Here is a 27644-nt window from a genome sequence, read left to right as displayed (position 1 = left end):
GTAGCTGAAAACCAATCCTGTGAACAGAAGACTGCTGTGGACTAGACAAATAGAAATATGATTAGAGCAGTGCTAGAGACAGATTTGTTTCACCACCTCCCAGGTCTGCCATAGGAAGAGGGACTCTTTACCCACAAGCTGATTGCTATGTGGCCTTTGGCAAAGTCATTTAACTTGTTCATATCTTACAGATGGAAAAACTTACTCTCCTACATTACCAGTGAGGTGGTGAGGATTAACTGGTGTTTGTACAGCTTTGTCATCAAGTGCATGTGTGCTAAGAATTACTGTTGTAATTTGTTCATTTAAAACAGGAGCAAGAACAATTCTGTAGCACTGAATTATTTTTTAGAATGTAGTTTTTGTAGCTTTTTATCCTAAGTTTATTTGGTTTGAACATTTTAGGCTCATCCATACTGAGTTTGGTTTAAGTTCAGTTTATATTTTGGGATCATATTTTCTAAAATACTTGCTTCAATAAATGAGCAAAGGAGTGTATAACTGGTGGACAACTGATGGACTCTTCTTGTCTTTATCCCCTTGTTATGAAGCATTAGAGCTGTCTGTGGACAAAGTAAACTTCTGGTTGAGTACTGAATTAAGAATTATTTGACTTCTGTTGCTTCCTCCGTTATAAATGAGCTGAGTATTTCAAGGTTAAGATTAACCATTGCATGAATGTTTACTTTGGATACTGTTTTTGCAGGGCTTTCTTTGTGTCGAACAGAATCAATATAAGAATTATCTTATTACTGTTGCATTGTGTCCAAAACAGCCTCTGAATTTCCATAGGACCATTGCTCATCGTGGGTGGGAAATATTTCATTCCCCATCCTGGTGCCTTTCATTCACCCCCTCTATGGACTTGGGGAGGCAGAAGTGTTGATATCCCTCTATTGACATTTTTTTGCCCTCATCTTCCTTTCCAAAGTTGTCTACACATCTACCTGTTGACTCCTGGGGCTGCATTAATGGTGATGCCAGAGCAGGAGGGGGTGGCATAGCATTTATGCTGTCAAAAAGCAAATATGTTGAAGAAAAGTCTAGAGGAATGAATTTAATTGCCTTTTCTATAGCTATCCTTTTCTTCACACCTGTGCAAGCCAAAGAAAGCATCTTTTCCATGTTAGCGGCATGCAGTCTCAGTCTGACATAGGAGAGGAACTCTTGAATGTTTAATAAATGAATAGCTTATTCCAAGACCTCTTTTCAAAATAATCGTCTTGCCATTTCTCAGCATTGAGTGGTTACTAGAACTTGTTTAAGGAGTTAGCTTACTTTCAAGTAGTGCTAATATTCTTGGTAATATTTATTCTAGCGTCTGTTGCATTTAAAAGAGTAAAGACATCTAGTTAAGAATGTGTCTATTTACCTGTAGTCTAATGCTCTCTTTCTTTATCTAATTTGACTATTTTAATTTTCAAAATTATTGCAGGTTATTTCCGTAGTGACTTTAGTATTCTAAAAAATCCATAAGATATAATTATGATCTCAATACTTCATTTTTTAAGATATTTCTGAAGATCTTCTAATATGGCAGGAAAGGGAGATTTCTGATAAATGTCAGAAGTGTTAAACATTTGAAGAATGGAAAACATTTAAATTCGTCAGTTACAGTGGTTTGTTCTTTGCAGGAAATCAATGGGATCACAGCTGCGTTGGCTGAAGAGCTCTTTCACAGAGGTACTGTAATGAATTGCCTAGAATTTAACAGAGAACAATAGCGTGTATTTGGTATGCAAATTTTCTTAAAATTATATTGCATATGAATATACATGGAATGACGTGTCTCCAGGCAGCAAGATATAGATTTTCCTTTTGAATGTTGTGGATCATGTTTTCTTTGGTGCTTTTTTGCTCTCCTCCCCTCTCTCTTGCTATCAACTCTTCCCTACTGCGTGCTCCTTATGGATAGATGATTTTGGTTTGAGCAATGCTGGGCCATTGTCAATGCTGGCTTGTAAAGATGCTCTCAACTGCAATGTGGAAATGCAGTAAATAGACACTGCCATGAGTCTGCTCTCCCCGGCTCTTGGAATGGACTTACTGAAACTTCTCCCAAACTCAGAACTCTTATATGATGAGCCCAGGGTGCCCTCGTCAGGAAACTTTCATCAAACCTCTTGACATGGCATATTATTCCAACGCTTCCTCTTGCAACTTACACATAAGTTTTTTCCACATTAATTAATATTATTTTAGCATAAGTTGAATTAAAACTTAATTTGTTCACTGTACGTAAATTTATGGCTATTTTGTACTTCTAACTTAATAGTTTAGTTAACCTCATAATTATAGTATCGTGAATGCATCCTAGTCAGCTTGTTAAAAGGCATTCTTTCCTGAGACTTGGAGACTGAATGCCTTTTCCATTAGTATAGTGAGTTATGCTTATGCTGCTGATGGAGCTGGTCACTATTGCAGCAGAAGGGAACGTATGAAATTGTAAAACCGTTTCAAAGGGAGTATTAAGAAAATTGTGGAACTCTTTAAAATAATAGTTACAGGACAAAGTTGTATCTTGACTTGCAGTACGTGCCACCTCATTAGCATCAACGGAGTTGCTCTAGGTTTACACTGATGTACCAGTAGCAAAGCAGAACCTGGCATTAGTCTGTAACTTCAGCACTTAGGATGAGATTTCCAAAGTCCTCAGCAGCTGGCCTTCCTCTGCTCCCATTAAGGCAGGGTGGGGGTGAGAATCATTGACTGAGTGCTTTTGGAAATCCCATCCATAATTTATAATGTTTATTATGAAAACTGATGCCTGTCCTGTTCCTAATTGTCTAATTGCTGCATCTGAGTGAGAGGAGTAATGCTAACAATTCCAGATCAGTGTATTTGTAGTTTATTGGCTAGATAAAGGATAGAATTTTCAGGTGTCCATGAGGGCTGACAATCTGATGCTGTTTCTTACTATTTGAAAACCAGTCCAAAATAAGGGTACTAGAGTGAGAAGGGATTGAATAAATCCTGATGGAAAATCAGGATAAGTGGAGATGCATGTTGTATTTCAGATAGTGGGAGTTCGTTTTGACATTGTGAGTACAGTGAGAGCCTTAGACCTACCAGTATAGCCATTATAAATGTTTTCTATAATTCCCCATTGTATACAGCAAATGGTGTGAAGTTGGTAAATATTTTTTATTAAAAGGAACTGTTCTGCAAATGGAATGGTTAGTGTAAATTGTTAGGGAATTTATCTAAGGATAGCTTGGAGAAAGGGAGATCTTTTACATTAGATAAGTGGGCTTCAGTATGTCTGATCCTGGTCTGTTAAATGTAATGGGAGAATGCCTTTAACTCCATTAGGAGGTTTAGGCCTGTTGTGGCTGAAGGGCCTATTTTAAACAATTAGATTTTCTGATGCAAGAAGTCCATAGTTTTCTGTTCTTCAAATACTTGGTTAAAAAGGCAAAAAATGTGGATGTTGCTTCAGTACTTCAGTCAGAGCTAGGGTGTAAAGGGCAACCAGTTAAATCTCCAGCGTGAGACACCCACCATCACCACCGTAAATTCTCCTCTCTTGCCCCATCTCCACAGCAGTGGTGGGCATCAGCTGTTTCTCCCTTTGGATGAAATCTTAAAATGTTATGACTTCATGTTTCACATCACTGTACTCTTGTTTTTCAGGAGAACAGTTACTAATGGCTGGAGAGGTCTTCAGCCTCAGACCATTGCAGTTATATGCTATCACTCAACAATTGCGGCAGGGGAAACCTACGTGCGCTAATGGAGATGCCAAAACTGATCTAGGTCATATTCTGGATTTCACATGTAGACTCAAATATTTAAAGGTAGAATGTATTGATGTAAATAATGTAGACATTGTTTCCTGCAGTATACATTAGAAATTAATGGTGTGCTGTCAGTGTCACTTAATCCTTTGAAAGCATGGAAACACCAATATTAAGGCTGATTAGGTGGCCCAGAGTCTTCACTTTATTATGCCTAGAAGCAACAACACATAGCAGCTGATATTTTCCAGCATGACATGGCCTCCCCAGAGCCCCACTGTAGGCACTTTGTACATAGGCATACAACCATGTAATCTTTCTGAGCATTGGTTGGCCTTTGGGAACGCACATAACTCCGTGATACTGTCCATCTAATGTAGAATTTATAAAAACTCTGCACCCGCCCCCACAACGTTCTCACTTCATTGTTTTATATCTGTAATTGTAAATAGTAACTGTTCCGTAGTTGAGGGTTGCAACTGAGTTTCCATTAAAGATCGATTTTAGCCCCTTGTAATCTTAACAATAAAAGCTCATATGGCACCTCAAAACTGGTAGGTTCAGTCTGGAGTCCTGGCAGATTTTTCTTCTGCCAAATTTGAAGTTCATTGGAAAGGTTTTCCTCAGTTCTGATGTACGAAAATTAGAGAGCTCATCAGAATTAAAAAGACAGATATTTTTTACTCTTTTTAGCAAAAAGAGAACAGCTTCTCTGTCTTATCTGACTTCTGATTTAAATCTATCCAGTTGAACTTACAGTTTCTGAAGTCTAGCTGTAAAGATGACCTTTCAAGAATACTTAAAAGTTAAACCACTCGTTATGTTATTGCATCCTTAATTAAATCTGAATCAATTTTTTATTATCTGGGATTAGAATAGTTACGGTGTCAAGGAGCAGTGGGGGAGTCCAGTTCCTTAATAGGCAAAAATGAACAGCTGGGGAGAATATGGAAACTTCATCAGAAGCTTTTGTGCTCTGTGGAAGCAAAGATGTATCTGCAGTTCCATTTCTATGGAACTTTCCATTTCCCAGCCTTGCAGCTCCAATGCTACAGAATTTACACAGTCTTAGAGAGAGAAACCTGTGTTCTTTGGCCCCAGTGGTGTTTTTTGAACCTGTAAGCTCTGATCGCTTGTGCCAGCTCCTTCAGAGCTTGTAAACCCCAGATGAGTCCAAGCAAGATATCCTGCAGACTTCTCAAATTCAGATGTTCATAGCAAGTGTTTCCGAACATTCTGTATTGGTACTAATATTATTTGAAGACAAGCAAATAAAACCAATTTGTAGTTTCTAGATTTGCACTTCAGTTTGCAGAAATCTAACAGAATACTCAACTTTTTCCAAGCTCTCAACTTGGAAATGCCTTGTCCTACTTGAAACTCTGGGATGGAAATATGCATAATTTTCTGATTTCATTTCAAGAAGAGAGATTATTTTTAGTGAATGGGGGATTAGGGTGTAAATTAATTTAGAATGGAAAACTAGTTACCATCTTAATTATGAAGTCTTTGTCACAACTCCATGTGCTACAATGTATAAGCACAAGGTGGCAGCCTTAGGCCAGGTCTGCACTATAAACGTACATAAACCTATGAGTGACGCAGTTCTCCCATTGTAGACAGCGCTATGTTGATGGGAGGGCTTCTTCCGTCGCCATAGCTACCGCCTCTCACCACAGCTACCGCCTCTTGCAGAGGTGGAATAACTATGCTGACGAGAGAAGCTCTCCTGTCGGCATAGTTGCATCTTCACTGAAGCACTGCAGCTGCAGTGTTTAAGTGTAGACCTGCCTTTAAGTTCAGCTCCTTGCTTTCTGTATGTTTGGCTTTTGCCTTTTAATTAATTTTGTCCTTCTGTTTTTTAAAATGCTAAATTGTGTTCAAGTGTCATTAACAGTGGAATCCTTCAACTTCTTTGGCTGTCATTTTAAAAGGTTCTCAGTTATTGTATTTATATGGTTCAATCCCTGTAATTTACCACAGACACTGCAACAGACGTGTGTTGATTGGTTTTGTGTATTAATTCCGTCTTTAATCTTAACTACTAGGTAACTGGCACAGAGGGACCTTTTGGAACCAGCAACATTCAGGAGCATCTCTTGCCATTTGATTTGTCAATATTTAAATCTCTTCATCAGATTGAGGTATGGTTGAGATACTGTTTGCTCAGTAACTTTCTAATGGCTATTCAAAAGCAGAGTCTAGCAATACCAATATTGCAGTGTATTGCTTAATATTGGTGAGCTATCATTTACTTTGGCTTGGCACTAGAAATAATTACAATGTTTTATATTTCTTTATTGTTAATAAGTGAGAAAATACCACTTCCTCTAGTCTGGAAAAAATGGATGCCAGACTAGATATTTAGAACAGCTGATTTTGTACTTCCCCCTAAAGAGCAAGATTCCTAATAGAATAACAGTAGAACTTTGTTTTAGATACAAAAATCAAAACCAGAGTAGTGGTGATCTCCCTCCTTCTTAGAAAAGATCTAATAACAAAAAGTTTTAGCAAGGTCTCATTACTAAAACATCTTTACTTGTTGAAATACCAAATGTTTACAAATATACCATGAAATAAAATGTTTTCCCACAGTGCACTTTGCAGTGCAGTACTTTTGTTTGTTAGCTTACTTGTTAATTGGCAAAATTTATTTATTTACAATTGGTCTGACACCCATTAGTGGAACTTAGCAAGTTTCTGATAGAACTTCAGTCATTCATTTAATGTATTACATCGTAGCTTGCTTACCAGACTGAATATTTACATATTATGGAGACCTGCCAATGTCTGTACCTTGTTCGGAGATGTAAAGGAATAGTAAACTTCCATTTTGGGAGTACAGTAAATGTTAAAAATGAAAGGACTCTGATGCAAATGCATCAAAGAAGGCATTGAATCAGCTAGAAGAACTCCAATCAATCAATATAGATTCCAAGGCCAGAAGGGATCACTGTGATGATATAGTTTGACTTCCTGTATGACACAGCCCATAGAACTCTCCCAAAATAATTCCTGGAACCTATCTTTTAGAACAACAGCCAATCTTGATTTAAAAATGGTCAGTGATGGAGAATCCATGACAACCCTGTGTAAATTGTTCCAGTGGTTGATTAATCTCACCATTAAAAATTTACACCTTATTTGCACTCTGACTTTGTCTAGCTTCAGCATTAATTATCAAATGTTTGTTTCCCATATAGGTACTTATCTGTAATCAAGTCACCATTTAACCTTCTCTTTGTTAAACTTAGATTGAGCTCCTTGCGTTTGTCACTGTAAGGCAGATTTTGTTATCCTTGAATCATTGTGGCTCTTTTTTGAACCCTCTCAAATTTAACATCATCCTTCTTGAATTGTGGGTGCCAGAGCTGGACATACTATTCCAACAGCAGTCACACGAGTCCCAAATACAGAGGTAAAATAACCTCTTTACTCCTACTTGATATTCCCCTGTTTATGTATCCCAGGGACACATTAGCTCTTGGGGCCACACCATTACACTGAAAGGTCTTGTTCAGCTGATTATCCACAGCAACCCCCAAATCTTTTTCGGAGTCATTGCTTCCCAGGATAGAATCCCCCATCATGTAAGTATGGCCTATGTTCTTTGTTCCCAAATGTATCTATTTACATTTAGCTGTATTAAAACACACATTGTTTGCTGGTACCCAGTTTCAGAGCAGTTTGGATCACTTGATAATCAGTGACCGGTCCTCTTCATTATTTGCTGCTCCATCACTTCATTAGTGATGATTTTGTTTTCTTCCAGGTCATTAATAAAAACGTTAAACAGCATAGGGCCAAGAACTGATCCTTGCAGGATCCTACTAGAAACACACCTCTCGATGAGTCTCCATTTACAGTTACATTTTGATATCTATCAATTAGCCAGCTGGTAATCCATTTATTGTGTGCCATGTTCCATTTTATAGAGACAAGGTGCGGAGTAAGAGAGGAGCTCTGTGTAAGCTTGAAAGCTTGTTTCTTTCACCAACAGAAGTTGGTCCAATAAAAGATGTTATATCACCCATCTCGCATCTCTTTGTATTCCTGGGACCAACATGGCTACAACAACACTGTAGACGACAATGCTAATTTTCTATCATTCTTATTTTTTAATCAAAATGTCATGTAGTATCAAGTCAAATGCCTCACGGAAGTCTGAATATATTACATCAACAAGATTACCTTTATCAACCAAATGTGTAATCTTATTTAAAAAAAACATGTTAGTTTGTAAGGATCTCTTTTGTATATATCCATGTTGATTTGCATTATTTACATTACCCTCTTTTAATTCTTTATTAATCGAGTCCCTTATCAGCTGCTCCATTATTTTGCCAAGAACTGATGTCAGGCTGACAGGGCTATAATTACCCAGGTCGTTCTGCTTACTCTCTTTAAAAGTGGACACTAGCTTTCTCCCAGTCTTCTGGAACTTCCCCAGTGTTCCAAGACTTACTGAAAATCAACATTAACAATTCAGTGAGCTCATCAGCAAGCTCGTTTAAAACTCTTTGATGCAAGTTATCTGGACCTACAGATTTTAAAAAGTCTAACTTTAATAGCTTCTGTTTAACCTTATCACCGTATGATGAGGTTACGGAGTGGTGCACTGTGGGTAGCTATCCCACAGTTCCCTCAGTCTCCGCTGCCCATTGGAATTCTAGGTTAAGCTCCCAATGCCTGATGGGGCAAAACGTTGTCGCGGGTGGTTTTGGGTACATGTTGTCAGTCACCCCTCTCTCCGTGAAAGCAACGGCAGACAATCGTTTCACGCCTTTTTTCCGTGCAGACGCCATACCATGGCAAGCATGAAGCCTGCTCAGCTCACCGCTGCTGTTGTGTCCTGGGTGTTGCCGTCAGCAGACGGTGCAGTAGGACTGCTAACCATCATCATCCACTGTAACTCTGCTCTCCTGCTCTTGTAAATGAGCTCAATCTCAATAGCAAATTTCTCCATGTTGTCGTCATCCTCCGCTTCCGGTGCAACTCTGCTCTTCTGGTGCCATGAATCCACCTCGCAGGTCCTCTCGTCATTCTGTATAAATATCTATTCTCGCGGCATCCGTCGCCATCCACCACTTCCGCTGCATCTCTGCTCTCCCGCAGACGCCATACCATGGCAAGCATGGAGCCCGCTCAGCTCACCACTGCTGTTGTGAGCATTGTAAACACCTCGCGCATTATCCTGCAGTATGTGCAGAACCTGCAAAAGCAGGCGAGGAGGTGACGACAGTGCAATCACGATAGTGATGAGGACATGGACACAGACTTCTCTCAAAGAATGGGCCCTGGCAATTTGGACATCATGGTGGTAATGGGACAGGTTCCTGCCGTGGAACGCTGATTCTGGGCCCGGGAAACAAGCACAGACTGGTGGGACTGCATAGTGTTGCAGGTCTGGGATGATTCCCAGTGGCTGCAAAACTTTTGCATGTGTAAGGGCACTTTCATGGAACTTTGTGACTTGCTTTCCCCTGCCCTGAAGCACAAGAATACCAGGATGAAAGCAGTTCCCACTGTTCACAAGCAAGTGGTGATAGCCCTCTGGAAGCTTGCAACGCCAGACAGTCGGGAATCAATTTGTAGTGGGTAAATCTACTGTGGGGGCTGCTGTGATCCAAGTAGCCAATGCAATCACTGAGCTGCTGCTATCAAGGGTAGCGACTCTGGGAAATGTGCAGGTCATAGTGGATGGCTTTGCTGCAATGGGGTTCCCTAACTGTGGTGGGGCGATAGACGGAACACACATCCCTATCTTGGGACCGGAGCACCTTGGCAGCCAGTACGTAAACTGCAAGGGGTGCTTTTCAATGGTGCTGCAAGCACTGGTGGATCACAAGGGATGTTTCACCGACATCAATGTGGGATAGCTGGGAAAGGTGCATGATGCTAGCATCTTCAGGAACTCTGGTCTGTTTTAACAGCTGCAGGAAGGAACTTACTTCCCAGACCAGAAAATAACCGTTGGGGATATTGAAATGCCTATAGTTATCGTTGGGGACCTAGCCTACCCCTTAATGCTATGGCTTCATGAATCCATACACAAGCACCCCAGATAGTAATCAGGAGCTGTTCAAGTATAGGCTGAGCAAGTGCAGAATGGTGGTAGAATGTGCATTTGGATGTTTGAAAGCTCACTGGCGCAGTTTACTGACTAGGTTAGACCTCAGCGAAACTAATATTCCCATTGTTATTGCTGCTTGCTGTGTGTTCCACAATATCTGTGAGAGTAAGGGGGAGACGTTTATGGCAGGGTGGGAGGTTGAGGCAAATCGCCTGGCGGCCCATTACGAGCAGCCAGACACAAGGGCAATTAGAAGAGCACAGCTGGGCGCCCTGTGCATCAGAGAAGCTTTGAAAGCCAGTTTCATGACTGGCCAGGCTACAGTGTGACAGTTCTGTTTGTTTCTCCTTGATGAAAACCCGCCCCCTTGGTTGACCCTACTTCCCTGTAAGCCAACCGACCTCCCCCCTTTGATCATCACTTTCAGAGGCAGTAAAGTCATTATTGTTTCAAAATCATGCATTCTTTATTAATTCATGACACAAATAGGGGGAAAACTCGCAAGGTAGCCTGGGAGGGGTGGGTGAGAAGGGAAGCATCCGGTTGGGTGGTGGAGGAGGGAAGGACAAGGCCGCACTACAGTTCAAAAGTTATTGAATGCCAGCCATCCGTTGCTTGGGCAATCCTCTCGGGTGGAGTGGCTGAGTGCCCGTAGCCTCTCCCCCCTGCGTTCTTGGGCGTCTGGGTGAGGAGGATATGGAACTTGGGGAGGAGGGCAGGCGGTTATACAGGGGCTGCAGCGGCAGCGTGTGCTCCTGCTGCCTTTCCTGCAGCTCCACCAGATGCCTGAGCATGTCAGTTTGCTCCCCCATTAGCCTCAGCATTGCATCCTCCTCCTCTCATCGTGCTCCTCCCTCTTGTCCTCACGTTCCATTTCCTGCTTTCCTGGACTCTGCCATTGTTTGCCTTCACGCATTCTGCTGAGCTCTTTCAGTGCGGGAGGACTACATGAGCTCTGAGAACATGTCATCGCGAGTGTGTTTTCTGCGCTAGCCTCTGGGATGGAGATAATAGGGGGAGTGTAGAAACATTTGTAGCTGCAGGAGGAAAAAAGGGAGAGTAGTATTTAAAAAGATACATTTTAGAGAACAAAGGGAAGACTATTTCACACTGAATCAAGCAATTCACGTTACATAGCACATGTGCTTTTGGTACAAGGTCGCATTTTGCCTCTTATATTGAGTGCCTGCCGGTTTGGTGTGAGACATCACACAGGCTTGGCTGGGCAACAGAATTCGGCTTCCCCCTTTCCCCCCACTGCGTGGCTAGTACTAGGGAAGATCCGTGTCAGCCAAATGCAAACAGCTCAGCATGAATGGGCCTCCCCCCACCGCGTGGCTAACAGCGGGGATGATTTCTTTTCAGGCAAAGGCAAACAGCCCAGAGGGAACGGGCACCTCTGAATGTCCCCTTGGCGTGGTAAGGTGTCCTACCATGGAGGACGGAATAAGGCTGACCTCCCCAGAAACCTTCTGCAAAGGCTTTTAGAGTACCTCCAGGAGAGCTTCATGAAGATGTCCCTGGAGGATTTCCGCTCCATCCCCAGACATGTTAACAGACTTTTCCAGTAGCTATACTGGCCGTGAATGCATCCCAAGTTTTCAGCAAATTACTCATTAAACATGCTTTTAAACCCTGTATTGTATTTTACAAAGGTACACTCACCAGAGGTGCCTTCTCCGGCTTCATGGTCCGGAAGCCTGGGTTGGGATGGTATTGGCTCCAGGGTGATGAACGGTTCCTGACTGCCGGTGGGAAGGGATTCTCCGCTTGCCTGCTCTGTGTCCCTGTTGTAGCCTCTGTCCATCATGCCCTTTGAGATTTTGGCATATATATTGGCATTTCGTCTTTCGGAACGGAGTTCTGCCTGCAAGGATTCTTCTCCCCATACAGCGATCAGATCCAGTACCTCCCGTTTGGTCCATGCTGGAGCTCTTTTGCGATTCTGGGGCTGCATGGTCACCTGTGCTGATCAGCTTGCCACGCTGACCAAAGAGAAAATGAAGTTCAAAAGTTCCCGGGTCTTTTCCTGTCTACCTGGTCAGTGCATCTGAGTTGAGTGCTGTCCAGAGCGGTCACAATGGAGCACTCTGGGATAGCTCCCGGAGGCCAATACCGTCAAATTGCATCCACACTACCCCAAACTCGACCCAGCGAGGTAGATTTTAGTGCTAAAGCCCTCGCCAGGGAGGAGTACAGAAATAGATTTTAAGAGCCCTTTAAGTCGACAAAACAGGCTTGGTCGTGTGGACGGGTGCAGGGTTAAATCCACCTAACGCTGCTAAATTCGACCTAAACTCATAGTGTAGACCAGGGCTTAGAGTAACATCTTTTGTCTTGGCTTTGGGAAGGCAGCACACTGTCCTGTTGTCCACCTGTGCCTTGCAGAATGTTCTTTAATTCTTCTGAGTATTGAATCTACAACAAGGATTGCCTGTGTTCCTTGGACAGTTGGAGAACTTTTTGCAGGCAAGCTTGATTTTCTTACAGTTTGGGCCCAACTGCCATCCGCATGTGTATCCCATACATCTTTCTGTTCCCTTGGACCTCCAGGATCTTGAGAGGTATCTTCTATAGTTCTCATGTTAAGGACCTGGTATCAATTTGAAACGTCTAGCTATGTGGAATTCTTCCCGGTCATCTTCTCTCTAGCGGCCACAGCCTGCCCATCCTTATCTGTCTCCAGCTATGTAGAATGCTGCTTTGACCTCTTGCCTCTGGTGGTTATGAGCCACCAGACTTCCTATGACTTCCTCTCTCTCTGATTCCTCAGAGGTCAGCTACATGATCATGATGATCTCTTCTGACCTTCAAGTCTCTGAGTCTAGGCCAGTGCCATTTTTCCTTGGTGTTTCCCAAACCTGGCTGTCTCCTCAACTTCTCTGATTCTCAGTAGCATCTCAACTTGTCCCTCCAATCCTAGAATCTTTTCCTCCAGCACAGTCACCAACTTGCACTTCATGCACAGGAAATCCCTTCTGTCTTCAGGCAGGAAAGAGAATACATCCGTTGCAGGTCACCACCATTGTTCCATCACTGGCCATCTTAATATCACAAATAGTGCTGAACCTGGAAAGAAAACTTGCTCTGAAACCACCCCTGTTAGTTGCCTCTAATGTTTGGACCCTTACCATCTTTGACAAGGCAATGATCAAAGTTCCAAAGCAGAGAGCCTTGTAGCCTTTAGCAAGGCATCTTGCTTACTCAGGGCCCCATGGCTCTGCTATGCAGCCCATACAGAGAGAACAAACAGTCATATAATCATAGAATATCACGGTTGGAAGGGACCTCAGGAGGTTATCTAGTCCAACCCCCTGCTCAAAGCAAGACCAATCCCCAACTAAATCATCCCAGCCAGGGCTTTGTCAAGCCTGACCTCAAAAACTTCTAAGGAAGCAGATTCCACCACCTCCCTAGGTAATGCATTCCAGTGTTTTACCACCCTCCTAGTGAAAGTTTTTCCTAATATCCAACCTAAACCACCCCCACTGCAACTTGAGACCATTACTCCTTGTTCTGTCATCTGGTACCACTGAGAACAGTCTAGATCCATCCTCTTTGGAACCCCCTTTCACATAGTTGAAAGCAGCTATCAAATCCCCCCTCATTCTTCTCTTCTGCAGACTAAACAATCCCAGTTCCCTCAGCCTTTCCTCATAAGTCATGTGTTCCAGTCCCCTAATCATTTTTGTTGCCCTCCGCTATACATTTTCCAATTTTTCCACATCCTTCTTGTAGTGTGTTGCCCAAATATGGACACAGTGCTCCAGATGAGGCCTCACCAATGTCGAATAGAGGGGAACGATCACGTCCCTCGATCTGCTGGCAATGCCCCTACTTCTACATCCCAAAATGCCATTGGCCTTCTTGGCAACAAGGGCACACTGTTGACTCATATCCAGCTTCTTCTCCACCGTAACCCCTAGGTCCTTTTCTGCAGAACTGTTGCCTAGCCATTCCGTCCCTAGTCTGTAGCGGTGCATGGGATTCCTCCGTCCTAAGTGCAGGACTCTGCCCTTGTCCTTGTTGAACCTCATCAGATTTCTTTTGGCCCAATCCTCTAATTTGTCTAGGGCCCTCTGTATCCTATCCCTACCCTCCAGCGTATCTACCTCTCCTCCCAGTTTAGTGTCATCTGCAAACTTGCTGAGGGTGCAATTCACACCATCCTCCAGATCATTAATGAAGATATTGAACAAAACCGGCCCCAGGACCGACCCTTGGGGCACTCCACTTGATACCAGCTGCCAACTAGACATGGAGCCATCGATCGCTACCTGTTGAGCCTGACAATCTAGCCAGCTTTTTATCCACCTTATAGTCCATTCATCCAGCCCATACTTCTTTAACTTGCTGGGAAGAATACTGTGGGATACTGTGTCAAAAGCTTTGCTAAAGTCAAGGAACAACATGTCCACTGCTTTCTGCTCGTCCAGAGCCAATTATCTTGTCATGGAAGGCCATTAGGTTAGTCAGGCATGACTTGCCCTTGGTGAATCCATGCTGACTGTTGCTGCTCACTTTTCTCTCCTCTAAGTGCTTCAGAATTGATTCCTTGAGGACCTGCTCCATGATTTTTCCAGGGACTGAGGTGAGGCTGACTGGCATGTAGTTCCCAGGATCCTCCTTCCCTTTTTTGAAGTTGGGCACTACATTAGCCTTTCCAGTTGTCCGGGACCTCCCCCAATCGCCATGAGTTTTCAAAGATAATGGCCAATGGCTCTGCAATCACATCCGCCAATTCCTTTAGCACTCTCGGATGCAGCGCATCCGGCCCCATGGACTTGTGCTCGTCCAGCTTTTCCAAATAGTCCCGAACCACTTCTTTCTCCACAGAGGGCTGGTCACCTCCTCCCCATGCTGTGCTGACCAGTGCAGCAGTCTCGGAGATGACCTTGTTCATGAAGACAAAGGCGAAAAAAGCATTGAGTACGTTAGCTTTTTCCAAATCCTCTGTCACTAGATTGCCTCCCTCATTCAGTAAGGGGCCCACAGTTTCCTTGACTTTCTTCTTGTTGCTAACATACCTGAAGAAACCCTTCTTGTTACTCTTAACATCTCTTGCTAGCCAAACAACCCACAGATGGACCAAATGCTCCACTCACTGGGTCCCGCTACTTTCAAGCACAGAGTCTGCAGCTACTCCCTCCACAACTCCTGTTAGTGGCCTCTGTTTGTGGCATTTATTTAATAAAGTTTTTTTAATTAAAATTGTCATGTGGGAAGGAAATACATCAGTAACTCTTTGAGGGGATCTAAAAGGCTTCACCAGCTAAAATGCTTCGTTTTCTGGATAGGGGCAGATCACTTTCTAAAAAAAGAACATGGAAAAGGAAAAATAATTTAACGTGAGGGGTTTTATAACTTGAATGTTCATGCAAAGTACTGAATTGACTAGCTCTGGATTGACATCCTCTTTACAATAATAATGCAGACTTTCCCATCAGAGTATCAGCGCTGTCCTGGAAGAACTCCACTTCTAAGGACGAGAGGAACTCAGTTTCTATACCCATTCAAGCTTGTCTCTTTGATACTGCCCACAAGGGTGCCATTTGTGGTGGTAGCCGTGCGATGTAGGCTTTTGTCTACTAGGAATTAACTGGACTGAGGCTGCTAAGCACCTCAGATGGCAATGTCCTTTAGCCACTTCCAAAGAGGGGCTGGCTGGAACCTAATGACCTCCAAGTAAAAGGCTCAATATCCTTTAAATTTGTCATATGTAATAAAGTCTCTGGGAAATTTTGCATTCAGCCTCGTCTCCCACTTCTTATGACACTTACTTTTTTTAAAATGTGGAGAATGCGCAAGGATTGTTAGTATGATCAAGTATCTGCTGCTGTAAACGTAGTTAAAGTTACTTGCAAGAGTCCTTTCCATTTGGTAAGAGTGAAGTATTATGTCCAGTTGCCTGGGTGGCTTCAGCATGATGAGAATTTTTACTTGTGCTGGGCAACTTTGTTGAAAGAGCTTTTTGAATTTTGCTGCTTTGGGGTTGTCCCACTGATTTCATTGTCTGCTTTGCTTGGGCTTGACCAACTTCTGGTGCAATAGATTGGATCAGCTCCTGCTTGGTCCTATTTCTTATTTATATTCTTATGGAAAAGAGATTTTAGAGGAACACTGTATATGCTCTCTGTTGCTACAGTTGAACACCTGGTATACCAGCTATCACCAGCATCCTCCTTACTTAATTATTATGTTTGTTCTAATACTCATGTACTTGTGATTTATTTTGTAAAGGTGTATTTTCCCTTTAAATAGATAAATCACTGTGGTGCAAATCGCATTAAAGGGCTGACATCATCAAAGCACACTTTAACCACGATGAGTGTTCGGTTTTCAGCAACGTCAATGAAAGTAAGTGCAATTTCCCAAGGCTGGCAATTGTTTAAAACATGTCCAAAAGTATTACAATTGCAGGAGTGTTTATCTGAAGTCATGTCTTGCTGTGTCAAGTGTTACTATTAAAGCCATATGACTGAAGGGTCCTATATTATCTTGAGAGGTAATGTCATTTTTATAAATCGGAAGGAAATGTTTATTATCTGTGTACCAACTCTTTAACAGCTGTCTTTACAAATGAAACGTTGACAGATTTTAAAATATCTTTATCAGAGCACAAGGGAACTATAGTTATTAATCCATAATAGTATACTTATTTCTTGCTTCAGTTTCCTGCACTCTAATTGGCCGAAGGGTGTCTGGTATTCATGACAACTGTAGTTATTTCTCAATAATTGTAGTGTTCAAGCAGATTCTCTGCTTGGATGGATTGGCTACTGCTGTCAGAACTCCCCATCCATATGCCCAAAATAAGCATAGTTCTTGTAGTTTCAAACCTGTCAGTCCAGATATTAAATTCTATTAAATTTAATCTGAATGAGTTATTTTAACATTTGCAAAGGTTCCTTATTGAACTGTTGCAAGACTTGTTTTGAGAACTATTAGTTTTCCCCGAAGGCATAGTTGTAGTGTTTTAATAATGTTCTTTAATGTCTGTTTTAAACAGGAAATTCTAGTGCCTGAGGCCTCTGAATTTGACCAATGGGAGCCAGAGGGTACCCTTTCAAGTTTTCCTGTGACCGCGGTTATCCCAACGTGGAAGACTTTAACAACTTTAGATATGAGTCACAATCGGATATCTCAGATTGATGATTCAGTGGTAAGACCTCACGGAGCTTAGTCTTCAAGACATTTTCTTGTTTGGAAAAAATGCACGGCGAGCATGCTGTGGAACAATCTAGATAGCCAGCAGGGCTTTAAATTTACATCGGAAACTTCCATTTGTCTAGAGGATTTCCATTTGCACTCACATTTTGCTTTTAACTTAAATTGTACATTGACAATCTAAATCACAGAAAAAGCAATATTTTTTGGAAGCCACTTAAGCAGTGAAATTGCAGGTTTGTTTAACTTCAGTAGTTTCTGCCCTCAGGCAAAGCAAGGGCAGCAGCAAATGCAGCGTCTGTATGCAGCATTTTGTGTATATGATTGTTGAATTACAGGAATGCTGTAGATCTTCTGAAACTTTTATGCTTCAAACTAGTTTTATTCTTAACCCAGTTATATAAAACAAAATCCAGTTCTGGGACAGAACTTACTGTATGTTACAGACCTTTACTTATTGGTGTTTAAAGGCAGCCTTGAACCCCACCAGTTAGAGTAGCACAGTTGACAATGACTCACTATGAAAAGTCTTCCAAACATAAAAACCACATCCTAAGTATTCAGTCAAGACATTACTTCCTTTGTTTTCCTTTCCATGCTGCTTCTGCAGTTCCCAAATTAAAGATAATTAAGTAAACTATGGGGTTTTTTATAGCTGTCACTGCTATAATGTCTGTGTGCCTCACAAACACATTTTTCCTCACAACCAATGTGTGAGACAGGGAAGTAGTTATCCTCATAACTCAGATGGGGAACTGGAACACAGATTAAGTGACTTGTCCAAGGTCATGAAGTCTGTGACATAGGCAGAAAAGAATCTGGATCTCCTAGATCCAAGTCCAGGGCCTTAACCACAATGCATTTCTTCCTCCCTTCAGTGTTTGCAAAGACTGATCTTTAGGGAGATCAAAACCAAAACAAGGATATAATGCAGGCAGTATAACATCAAGTCTCTGAATGAGACAGACTTTAATTCTGCAATATGAATGAGTTTGAAGGTAAGGGTGTATATGGGATCTAGAATTTATAGTGGCCCTATAAGTGCTTCCTTGAGGTATTAAGTTGGTGCATGAATTGTAGACATAATCATAGACTATTAGGGTTAGAAGAGACCTCAGGAGGTCATCTAGTCCAATCCCCTGCTCAAAGCAGGTACAATACCAACTAAACCATCCCAGCCAAGGCTTTGTCAAGCCGGGCCTTAAAAACCTCTAAGATGGAGATTCCACCATCTCCCTAGGTAACGCATTCCAGTGCTTCGCCAACCTCCTAGTGAAAGAGTATTTCCTAATATCCAACCTAGACCTCCCCCACTACAACTTGAGACCATTGCTTCTTGTTCTGTCTTCTGCCACACTGAGAACAGCCTAGCTCCATCCTCTTTGGAACCCCCTCTTCAGGTAGTTGAAGGCTGCTATCAAATCTCCCCTCACTCTTCTCTTCTGCAGACTAAATAACCCCAGTTCCCTTAGCCTCTCCTCATAAGTCAGTGCCCCACCCCCCTAATCATTTTCGTTGTCCTCCATTGGCCTCTCTCTAATTTGTCCACATCCCTTCTGTAGTGGGGGGATCAAAACTGGACACAATACTCCAGATGTGGCCTCACCAGTGCCGAATAGAGGGAAATAATCACTTCCCTCGATCTGCTGGCAATGCTCCTACTAATACAACCAATATGCCATTGGCCTTCTTGGCAACAAGGGCACACTGCTGACTCATATCCAGCTTCTCATCCACTGTAATCCCCAGGTCCTTTTCTGTAGAACTGCCACTTAGCCAGTCAGTCCCCAGCCTTTAGCAGTGCATGGGACTCTTCCTTCCAAAGTGAAGGACTCTGCACTTGTCCTTGTTGAACCTCATCAGATTTCTTTTGGCGCAATCCTCCAATTTGTCTAGGTCACTCTGGACCCTATCCCTACCCTCCAGCATATCTACCTCTCCCCCCAGTTTAGTGTCATCTGCGAACTTGCTGAGAGTGCAATTAATCCCATCATCCAGATCATTGATAAAGATGTTGAACAAAACCGGCCCCAGGACCGACCCCTGGGGCACTCCGCTTGATACCGGCTGCCATCTAGACATTGAGCTGTTGATCACTACCCGTTGATCCCAACAATCTAGCCAGCTTTCTATCCACCTTATAGTCCATTCATCTAATCATACTTTTTTAACTTGCTGGCAAGAATACTGTGGGAGACTGTATCAAAAGCTTTGCTAAAGTCAAGATATATCACATCATCCGCTTTCCCCATATCCACAGAGTCAGTTATCACATCATAGAAGGCAATCAGGTTCGTCAGGCATGACTTGCCCTTGGTGAACCCACGTTGACTGTTCCTGATCACCTTCCTCTCCTCCTAGTGCTTCAGAATGGATTCCTTGAGCACCTGCTCCATGATTTTGCCGGGGACTGAAGTGAGGCTGACGGTTGTGTGTAGTTTCCCATGTTCTCTTTCTTCCCTTTTTAAAATATGGGCATTATACTTGCCTTTTTCCAATAGTCCGGGACCTCCCTGGATCGCCATGAATTTTCAAAGATAATGGCCAATGGTTCTGCAGTCACATCAGCCAACTCCATCAGCACCCTTGGATGCATTATATCTGGACCCATGGACTTGTGCACGTCCAGCTTTTCTAAATAGTTCTTAACCTGTTCTTTCACCACTGAGGGCTGCTCACCTCCTCCCCATACTGTATGGCCCAGTGCAGCAGTCTAGGAGCTGACCTTGTCTGTTTCAGAGTAACAGCCGTGTTAGTCTGTATTCGCAAAAAGAAAAGGAGGACTTGTGGCACCTTAGAGACTAACCAATTTATTTGAGCATGAGCTTTCGTGAGCTGTAGCTCATGAAAGCTCATGCTCAAATAAATTGGTTAGTCTCTAAGGTGCCACAAGTCCTCCTTTTCTTTTTGACCTTGTCTGTGAGGACCGAGGCAAAAAAAGCATTGAGTACTTCAGGCACTATGATGCCTCCCCCATTCAGTAAGGCTCCCACACTTTCCCTGACCACCTTCTTGTTGCTAACATACTTGTAGAAACCCTTCTTGTTACCCTTAACATCCTTTGCTAGCTGCAACTCCAGTTGTGCCTTGGCCTTCCTGATTACACCCCTGCATGCTCTAGCAATATTTTTATAGTCCTCCCTAGTCATCTGTCTAAATTTCCACTTCTTGGAAGCTTCCTTTTTGAGTTCAAGCTCACCAAAGATTTCACTGTTAAGCCAAACTGGTCGCCTGCCATATTTGCTATTCTTTCTGCACTTCGGGATGGTTTGTTCCTGCGCCCTCAATGAGGCTTCTTTAAAATATAGCCAGCTCTCCTGGATTCTTTGCCCCCTCACATTAGCTTCCCAAGGGATCCTGCCGATCAGTTCCCTGAGGGAGTCTAAGTCTGCTTTTTTGAAGTCTAGGGTCTGTATTTTGCTACTCTCCTTTCTTCCTTTTGTGAGGATCCTGAACACAACCATCGCAAGGTCATTGGTGCCTAGGTTGCCACCCACTTTTACTTCCCCTACCAATTCTTTCCTGTTTGTAAGCAGCAGGTCAAGAGGAGCACGGCCCTTAGTCGGTTTTTCCAGCACTTGTACCAGGAAGTTGTCCCCAACGCTTTCCAAAAACTTCCTGGATTGTCTGTGGATTGCTGTGTTGCTCTGCCAGCAGATGTCAGGGTGATTAAAGTCCCCCATTCGTACCAGGGCCTGTGATCTGGAAACTTCAGTTAGTTGTCCGAAGAAAGCCTCGTCCACCTCATCCTTCTGATCCGGTGGTCTATAGCACACGCTCATCACGACATCACCCTTGTTGCTCTCACCTCTAAACTTAACCCAAAGACTCTCAACAGGCTTTTCTCCAGTTTCAAACTGGAGCTCTGAATAATCATACCGCTCTCTTACATACAATGCAACTCCTCCACCTTTCCTCCTGTACCTGTCCTTTCTGAACAGTTTATACCAGGGGTGGGCAAACTTTTTGGCCCGAGGGCCACATCAGGGTTGCAAAACTATATGGAAGGCCGGGTAGGGAAGGCTGTGTCTCCGCAAACAGCCTGGCCCCCATCCTCTATCCGCCCCCTCCCACTTCCCGCCCCCTGACTGCCCACCTCAGAATCCCCGACCCATCCAACCGCCCCTGCTCCTTGTCCCCTGACCATCCCCTCCTGGGACCCCCACCCCTAATCGTCCCCCCAGGACCCGACCCCCTATCCAAACACCCCTTCTCCCTGTCCCCTGACTGCCCCAACCCCTAACCACACCCCTGCCCCCTGACAGGCCCCCCGGGATTCCCACACCTATCCAACCCCCCCACCGCCCGCTCCCTGTCCCCGTACTGCCCTGCCCCCTATCCACACCCCCGCCCCCTAATAGGCCCCCCGGGACTCCCATGCCTATCCAGCCCCCCCTGCTCCCTGTTGCCTGACTGCCCCCCGGGACCTCCCACCCCCTTATCATGCCGGAGCCAGCCACGCCACCACACTGCCTGGCAGGAGTGGCGGGCCAGAGTGCTGGTGGCACAGTTCGCTGAGGCTGCAGAGTAGGGGGGAGAACTGGGGAGGGGCCAGGGACTAGCCTCCCTGTCCGGGAGGTCAGGGGCTGTGCAGGATGGTCGGGCCCACGGGCCATAGTTTGCCCACCTCTGGTTTATACCTATCCATGACAGTGCTCCAGTCATGTGAACTGCCCCACCAAGTTTCTGTTATTCCAGTCACATCATAGTTCCTTGATTGTGCCAGGATTTCCAGTTCTTCCTGTTTGTTTCCCAGGCTTCTTGCGTTTGTGTACATGCACCTAAGATAACTAGCCGATTGCCCTACTTTCTCAGTATAAATCAGGAGGCTTCCCGTCTTGTACCCTCCTCCTTGTGTTTCCTCCTGGTGTCTCACTCCCCCGTTTACCTCTTGGTTTAGGTCACCATCCCCCGGTGAACCTAGTTTAAAGCCTTCCTCACTAGGTTAGCAAGCCTGCCTCTAAAGATGCTCTTCCCTTTCTTCATTAGGTGGATCCCATCTCTTCCTAGAAATCGTTCTTCCCAGAACAACATCCTATGGTCGAAGAATCCAAAGCCCTCTCTCGACCTGACTCTTGCAATTTTTAGCTTTATCCAGATTGCTGCATAACCCAAATACCCATCCCTACTAAGATGAAACATCTCAAATGAACTTGGGCTGTAATGATTGGCTTAATTGAGAGACTGCACATTAGTACTGAGTATGAAGCCAGAATTTCAAAGTAGAACTTGACCTTACTTCTCAAAGTAGAGCTAATGTTTTTTTCAAGAAGTGCCTGGTGCCACTTAGGTTGCTGAACTACCATATGTGTGAGTGAGTGTTTTTTGGTTTTGTTCTTTTTACTTTAGAGACTCAGGACATACAAATATGCCTTTTTCTTTATCATTAATCAGCTGACAGCCTGGCAAATGTGGGCCGATTGAGAGAAGCAAAAGGGCATTTTACTGCATAAAACCATTTCTTTTCTTCCAGAAACTAATTCCGAAGATTGAATTCCTAGAATTGAGTCACAATGACGTGTCGCTAATAGAGAATGTACAGGTTAGTGACATTATTGAGGATTCACTTTTGTCTCCGAAGTCTTGGGATGTGAGAGCACAGAGCTGCTTCGTTTGGACTCTGTGTTGGCTGCCTTTCTCATGCATAGTGCATTAACTGTAAAGATTACATTTTGACATCATTAAAAACAATTTGGGCTGGCTCCCTCCATGTCCATGCTCCACCATATACTACTTTCAGTCCTCCATTTTCCCTCTCCTGTGTTTTTTTCTTGTTTCACCAGCTCCCCTGCAGTTCTTACTACTTTGCATAGCTACCGGCTGGCAATGAAGGCAATGTGGGTCTGTAGAACTGAGCTAGGGGGATCTCTCCCTGCCTACATGGGCCCACATGGGTGAATGATACCATGCACAAATTTTTGCTGGCTAGTGTGCAATTTAATCTTGCACACAGTTGGGGTGAGCCTTAGCACAGTGTCTCTAATAGATGTTATTTAATTTGACTGAATTGGTCTGTGATGTTGCTGTTGTGTTCTGGTATTGCAGCATCTTTACAACCTCATTCATCTGGACCTATCCTACAACAAACTTGCATCGTTGGAGGGTGTTCATACAAAACTTGGGAACATTAAAACTCTGAATTTAGCAGGAAACCTTCTGGAAAGGCTGTGTGGCCTTAACAAACTGTACTCACTAGTCAACCTGGATCTTAGCAGCAACAAAATAGATCAGGTAACTGATTTTTAACAAATTGTCCTTCAGGTTATGGGCAGTTGGTTTCAAAGTTAAAATACGGATTATAATAGGTTTTTGTGCTTGTAGCATTATTATAGTTTTCCTGTTGTATACACCCTATACTTTATACATTTATACCTATGCTCACTTTCAAAGAATGCAGATTTGAGTGACACCTATATTTATATGCAAATATTTTCAGATTGACGAAATAAGAAATATAGGAAGCCTTCCATGTTTAGAAAAGGTGGTCTTATCCAACAATCCTTTGAGCATCATTCCTGATTACAGGACCAAAGTGCTAGCCCAATTTGGGGACAGAGCCTCAGAGGTAAGCCACGTGGAATTTTTATTTGAATTCAGTACCTAAAAATCTTTTTATTTTCTAAAATCTGTAGAGAAAACAAGTGGCTAGTTCAGCTTTTTTTGCACAGCTGTTAAATTTGCAAAAATTCCTTTAAATGTTTGCTATGTGTTGTAGAGATTTTCTATTTTAGAGAATGAAACCAACTTACTCCTGGCAATGTCAGCTGTGGGAAGAAAACTTAAGGCCTTGTGTGAATAGAGAAGCAGCACATTTACATTTGAACACAGTGTTTGCTAGAAAGGTGTGAAAATAGCTTTTCAGGCATTTTTGAACTTGCATTGAAAGTTGTCTCAGTCCTTTGGGAGTTAGGGTGGGGAGGTCTGGTTTTCCATGAAAAGTAACCCTACAGATGTACTTAGTTTTCCATTATGGTACCAGATTACTTTAAATGTTTGTATTCGTGTAAACAGACAGTGGTCATCTCAAAATAGTGGTGGTGTCTTGCTTCAATGAGTGCATCATTCTTTCAGTATTGTTATTGAGGCTTAACCAAACAATTTGTCTTTATGGATTTTATTCAGGTCTGTTTGGATAATATCAGTACCACAGAAAAGGAACTTGACACTGTAGAAGTGTTGAAAGCTATTCAAAAAGCAAAGGAGGTTAAGTACAAGTTGAATAACTCTGATAAGAAGGTGAGTTTTTAAGAGGAGGAGGATCGGGGCTAGAAACCATGTGAGTAAAACATGGACAATGTGGTGCTTGGGGGGAAAAAAACAAAAAACTTGTAGAATATCTTAAAGACTTAAATAATATCTCAAAGTACTCGTGGATCTATTTGGCTTACTAATGAAGCATCTATTTTGTAACAACTTCTACAAAACATGCTTTGCTTGCTTGTTTAATGTCTGATGAACTTTAAATGCAGCAATTTTGCACATTTTTCCTGTTCTGTTCCTTTAACTGCAGTAATGTCTTCTATGCCTTCCTTTCTGTGGTGATCTGGCAGATGAGGAGAAGGAGGGATAGGTAGAATGACTTCACAATATACAGAGTGGCTAACTTGATGAGAAGCACAGCTGTGCTGGTCCATGTTATAAGTTGTAAAGTCCATTCAAAGATGATCACTAAAAACAATGTCCACTGATTGTGCAGTAAAGTATTAAAATAATTTTTTAAAAGTCCTTCCCTGTTGGCACTGGTGGGGATTTCTTTGATTTTTTTTCCTTGGGGAAACGAAGTCAGGTGAGACTGTCCCACCTCTGAACTGTGCCTGCACTGCGAGCTAGGAGGGCAAATCCCCTGCTCAGGTACACGTACTCACACTTGCTCTCATTGAGCTAGTGCAAGTATAAATAGAAGTGTAGCTGTGGTAGCAGTGCTAGCAGCAGAGTGCATACTCACCAGTTTCTGGCTCTTTTGTACTTGTCACATCTCAGCTGTGCTTCTGCTGCCCATGCTACTGCTGCTATACGGCCATTTGTACTCAATGAGAGCTAGTGCGAATGTGTACATCAGGGGCGGCCAACCTGAGCCTGAGAAGGAGCCAGAATTTACCAATGTACATTGCCAAAGAGCCACACTAATACATGAGCAGCCCCCCGTCTGCTCCTTCCACTCCAACCTGCCGCACCTCCTGCCCGCTGGCAGCCCCACCAATCCCACTCCCTCCCCACTCCTCCTGCCCACCGCGATCAGCTGTTACGCGGTACACTGGAGGCTCTGGTGGGGAGTGGGGGAAAGCAAGGGCATGACAGGCTCAGGGGAAGGGGTGGAGTGGGGGCAGGGCCTGGGGCGGCGGAGCAGGGGGTTGAGCACTGAGCATCCCCAGGCACACTGGAAACTTAGCATCTATAGCTCCAGCCCCGGAGTCAGTGCCTATGCAAGGAGCTGCATATTAACTTCTGAAGAGCCGCATGCGGCTCCAGAGCCACATGTTGACCACCCCTGGTGTACATGAACAGGGGAAGCACACCCCTCTCTTGTAGTGTAGACATATCCTGCGTACCTCTCACCTGCAGTTAAAGTATGTTTCAGGTTTGCACTTTTGACTGTGGCTGTGAGGCCAGTTATAACCAGACTGTCCAGACTTAGCATTAGAAGAACTAGCAGAAGTTGCTCTGTCTTTTTAGTCAGTCGTCTGACTTGCGAAATGCACTATTCCATCAGTCTAGATATAACAACTGGTTAATATTATCAGTATAATCAAAATGGCATTTTCCAGAATGGATCCTTATAACAGGATTTCACTGTAACAGAAAATAAAATATAGACTTGAATGGATGTGAACTGAAAATTGTTAATGACAGCTGAGCTTTCACAGAAAACAAGCCATGTGATTATGTGGATTTGTTTGAGTTCTTGGATCTAATATTTGCTCTGTATGTTTGTCAGTGGTGCTAGATTCTTGTTTCTTTAACCACTACGTACTTTCTTTATTAGATCAGTGAGGACTCCAGGCTCACTGCTGCCAGCTCCAAATCAAACTGTTCTCTTACTGTTCATCCTTCCTCTTCTTCTCTGCCTCATCCTGTCAGCTCCAGCCAAGGTAATCATGTATGTATCGTGCTGCTGGGCTGGGCCTCTTGGTCCTGTTTTTCTAGGCTGCATTGATATACATGAAGTTTATATACCGAATATGGGGCTTTGTCAGCATCAGTTGAAGCGTAAAGGCAAACGGGTATTGTCCCAGACTTCTAAGTTATATTTATATTGGCAAAATTCTGACCTGTAGTTTTCCTCTGGTGGTGTTAACTGAGGTAGCTTGTAGCATAAACCTGGTGCAAATCTTTTTACCACTGTATCTAATCCTGCTCAATCACTGGTGGAGGATTACACATCCAGGTTTTCCTAATGTAGACAAAGCTCTAGTGCTCTAATGGCAAACCTATATGTACAGCGATGCTTTAAAATGGTTTTTCTTCCCTGTTTGGTGTTGGGATAATAAGAGGGCATTGATGTGGTGGTAGTTCCCATGTTGCTTTTTGACAAGAGACACAGTTAAGTCAGGAAACCTGAAATAAGGTAGAAAAGGGGAGCAGAGAAAAACATCCGTAGTAATATTAACATGAGGGTTATCACACTGATTCTAACCCTGTGATCTCGGTATACCCATTTTGCCAAAATTCTTTTGACAAGTGTTCATAAAAGCAAACCCACTGCATAAATGGGGCATACCCAAAAAGGCTTTGTGCGCTGTGTACTGCTTTTGCAGCAGCCATTAACACTATTTATAGAGCTATGCTCATTCCTGCTGATTTACGGGAATGCTGATGCGTGACTGAGGATAAGTGAACATCACTGAGCTTTTTTGGCTTCAGTTCAGTTAGAAACACAGAAAATGATTAAATGGAAACACATGGTAGGGGTTAAGACTATTTCTAATTCCTTAAGATGGTATTGCAAACAAGGGAGTATGTCAGTCGTATGGGTTGGGATGGGAAGCAGTTGACCGTTTTCCTGTAAACATTTTAGTCCGGGTGAGGGAGGTGGAAGTGTCCAAAGCTCGTGCTCCTACTCTGGGAAAGAACAAGATGTTACCAACATTTCTGGAAAATCCCATGGGTTTCCCCAACATCATCTTCTATGAGAAGGCAAAGATCGTTATGATAGCACTCACATGATTATTTGTATGTGACCAATAGGGGAACCGACATCTCAAAGCAGATTCGGTTACATTTTATGTACCTCACCTAACCTTTCAATCTATTTTAGATTTCTTTTGTAATCTACAGATAAAATGCAGTCAATTTTTCTAAACTCTGGGCAGCTGCTACTTAATTTGTGTTTGGTATTTTGATTCTGTAATTGCTTTTCCAAGTACTAAAGTATTCCATATTCTAGGTCATTGCTTGAGAGTGGAGTTTTTGTTATAATATATCAACATGTAGCTTTAGATGGTTATCCATGAAGAAGTAAAAGGAAGGTGGGAAATAGCTGCGAAAATTGGAATTAAAAAATTGTTGGGAAATATTTAGGTTTATTCTTTTTCTGTTGTAAATGATTAGGAGTATGTTAAATTGTGGACTGAAAGAACCGGAGACTTATTGACTGAACGGGTCAGTCATCTTGTAGAAATTTGCTGCAAGAAAGGTAGTGAAAGGAAAAAGGATTAAAATTTATTTAC

The 27644-nt window shown here is 43.1% G+C and overlaps 1 protein-coding gene across 2 annotated transcripts in view; it reads left to right on the top strand.

The window, feature by feature from the left end:
• The window catches only part of NISCH (nischarin), a 61639-nt gene that overhangs the window by 19182 nt on the left and 14813 nt on the right, over positions 1-27644 (top strand). The window contains exons 4-13 of one of the 2 annotated variants that reach the window (XR_012640248.1): positions 1635-1683; positions 3634-3797; positions 5786-5881; positions 16072-16167; positions 16820-16972; positions 22451-22519; positions 23023-23208; positions 23414-23542; positions 24100-24213; positions 25961-26074. Coding sequence is in view for 1 of the 2 variants with exons in the window: in XM_074958266.1 (XP_074814367.1) it covers positions 1635-1683; positions 3634-3797; positions 5786-5881; positions 16072-16167; positions 16820-16972; positions 22451-22519; positions 23023-23208; positions 23414-23542; positions 24100-24213; positions 25961-26066 (1162 nt within the window). In the remaining variant the exon portion in view is untranslated. The remainder of the gene's footprint in view (positions 1-1634; positions 1684-3633; positions 3798-5785; positions 5882-16071; positions 16168-16819; positions 16973-22450; positions 22520-23022; positions 23209-23413; positions 23543-24099; positions 24214-25960; positions 26075-27644) is intronic. The other variant, XM_074958266.1, reaches the window with a different exon arrangement.

The sequence above is a fragment of the Natator depressus genome, chromosome 7, assembly GCF_965152275.1.
Source record: "Natator depressus isolate rNatDep1 chromosome 7, rNatDep2.hap1, whole genome shotgun sequence".
NCBI lineage: Eukaryota > Metazoa > Chordata > Testudines > Cheloniidae > Natator > Natator depressus.
This window is presented reverse-complemented; position numbering and strand designations above follow the sequence as displayed.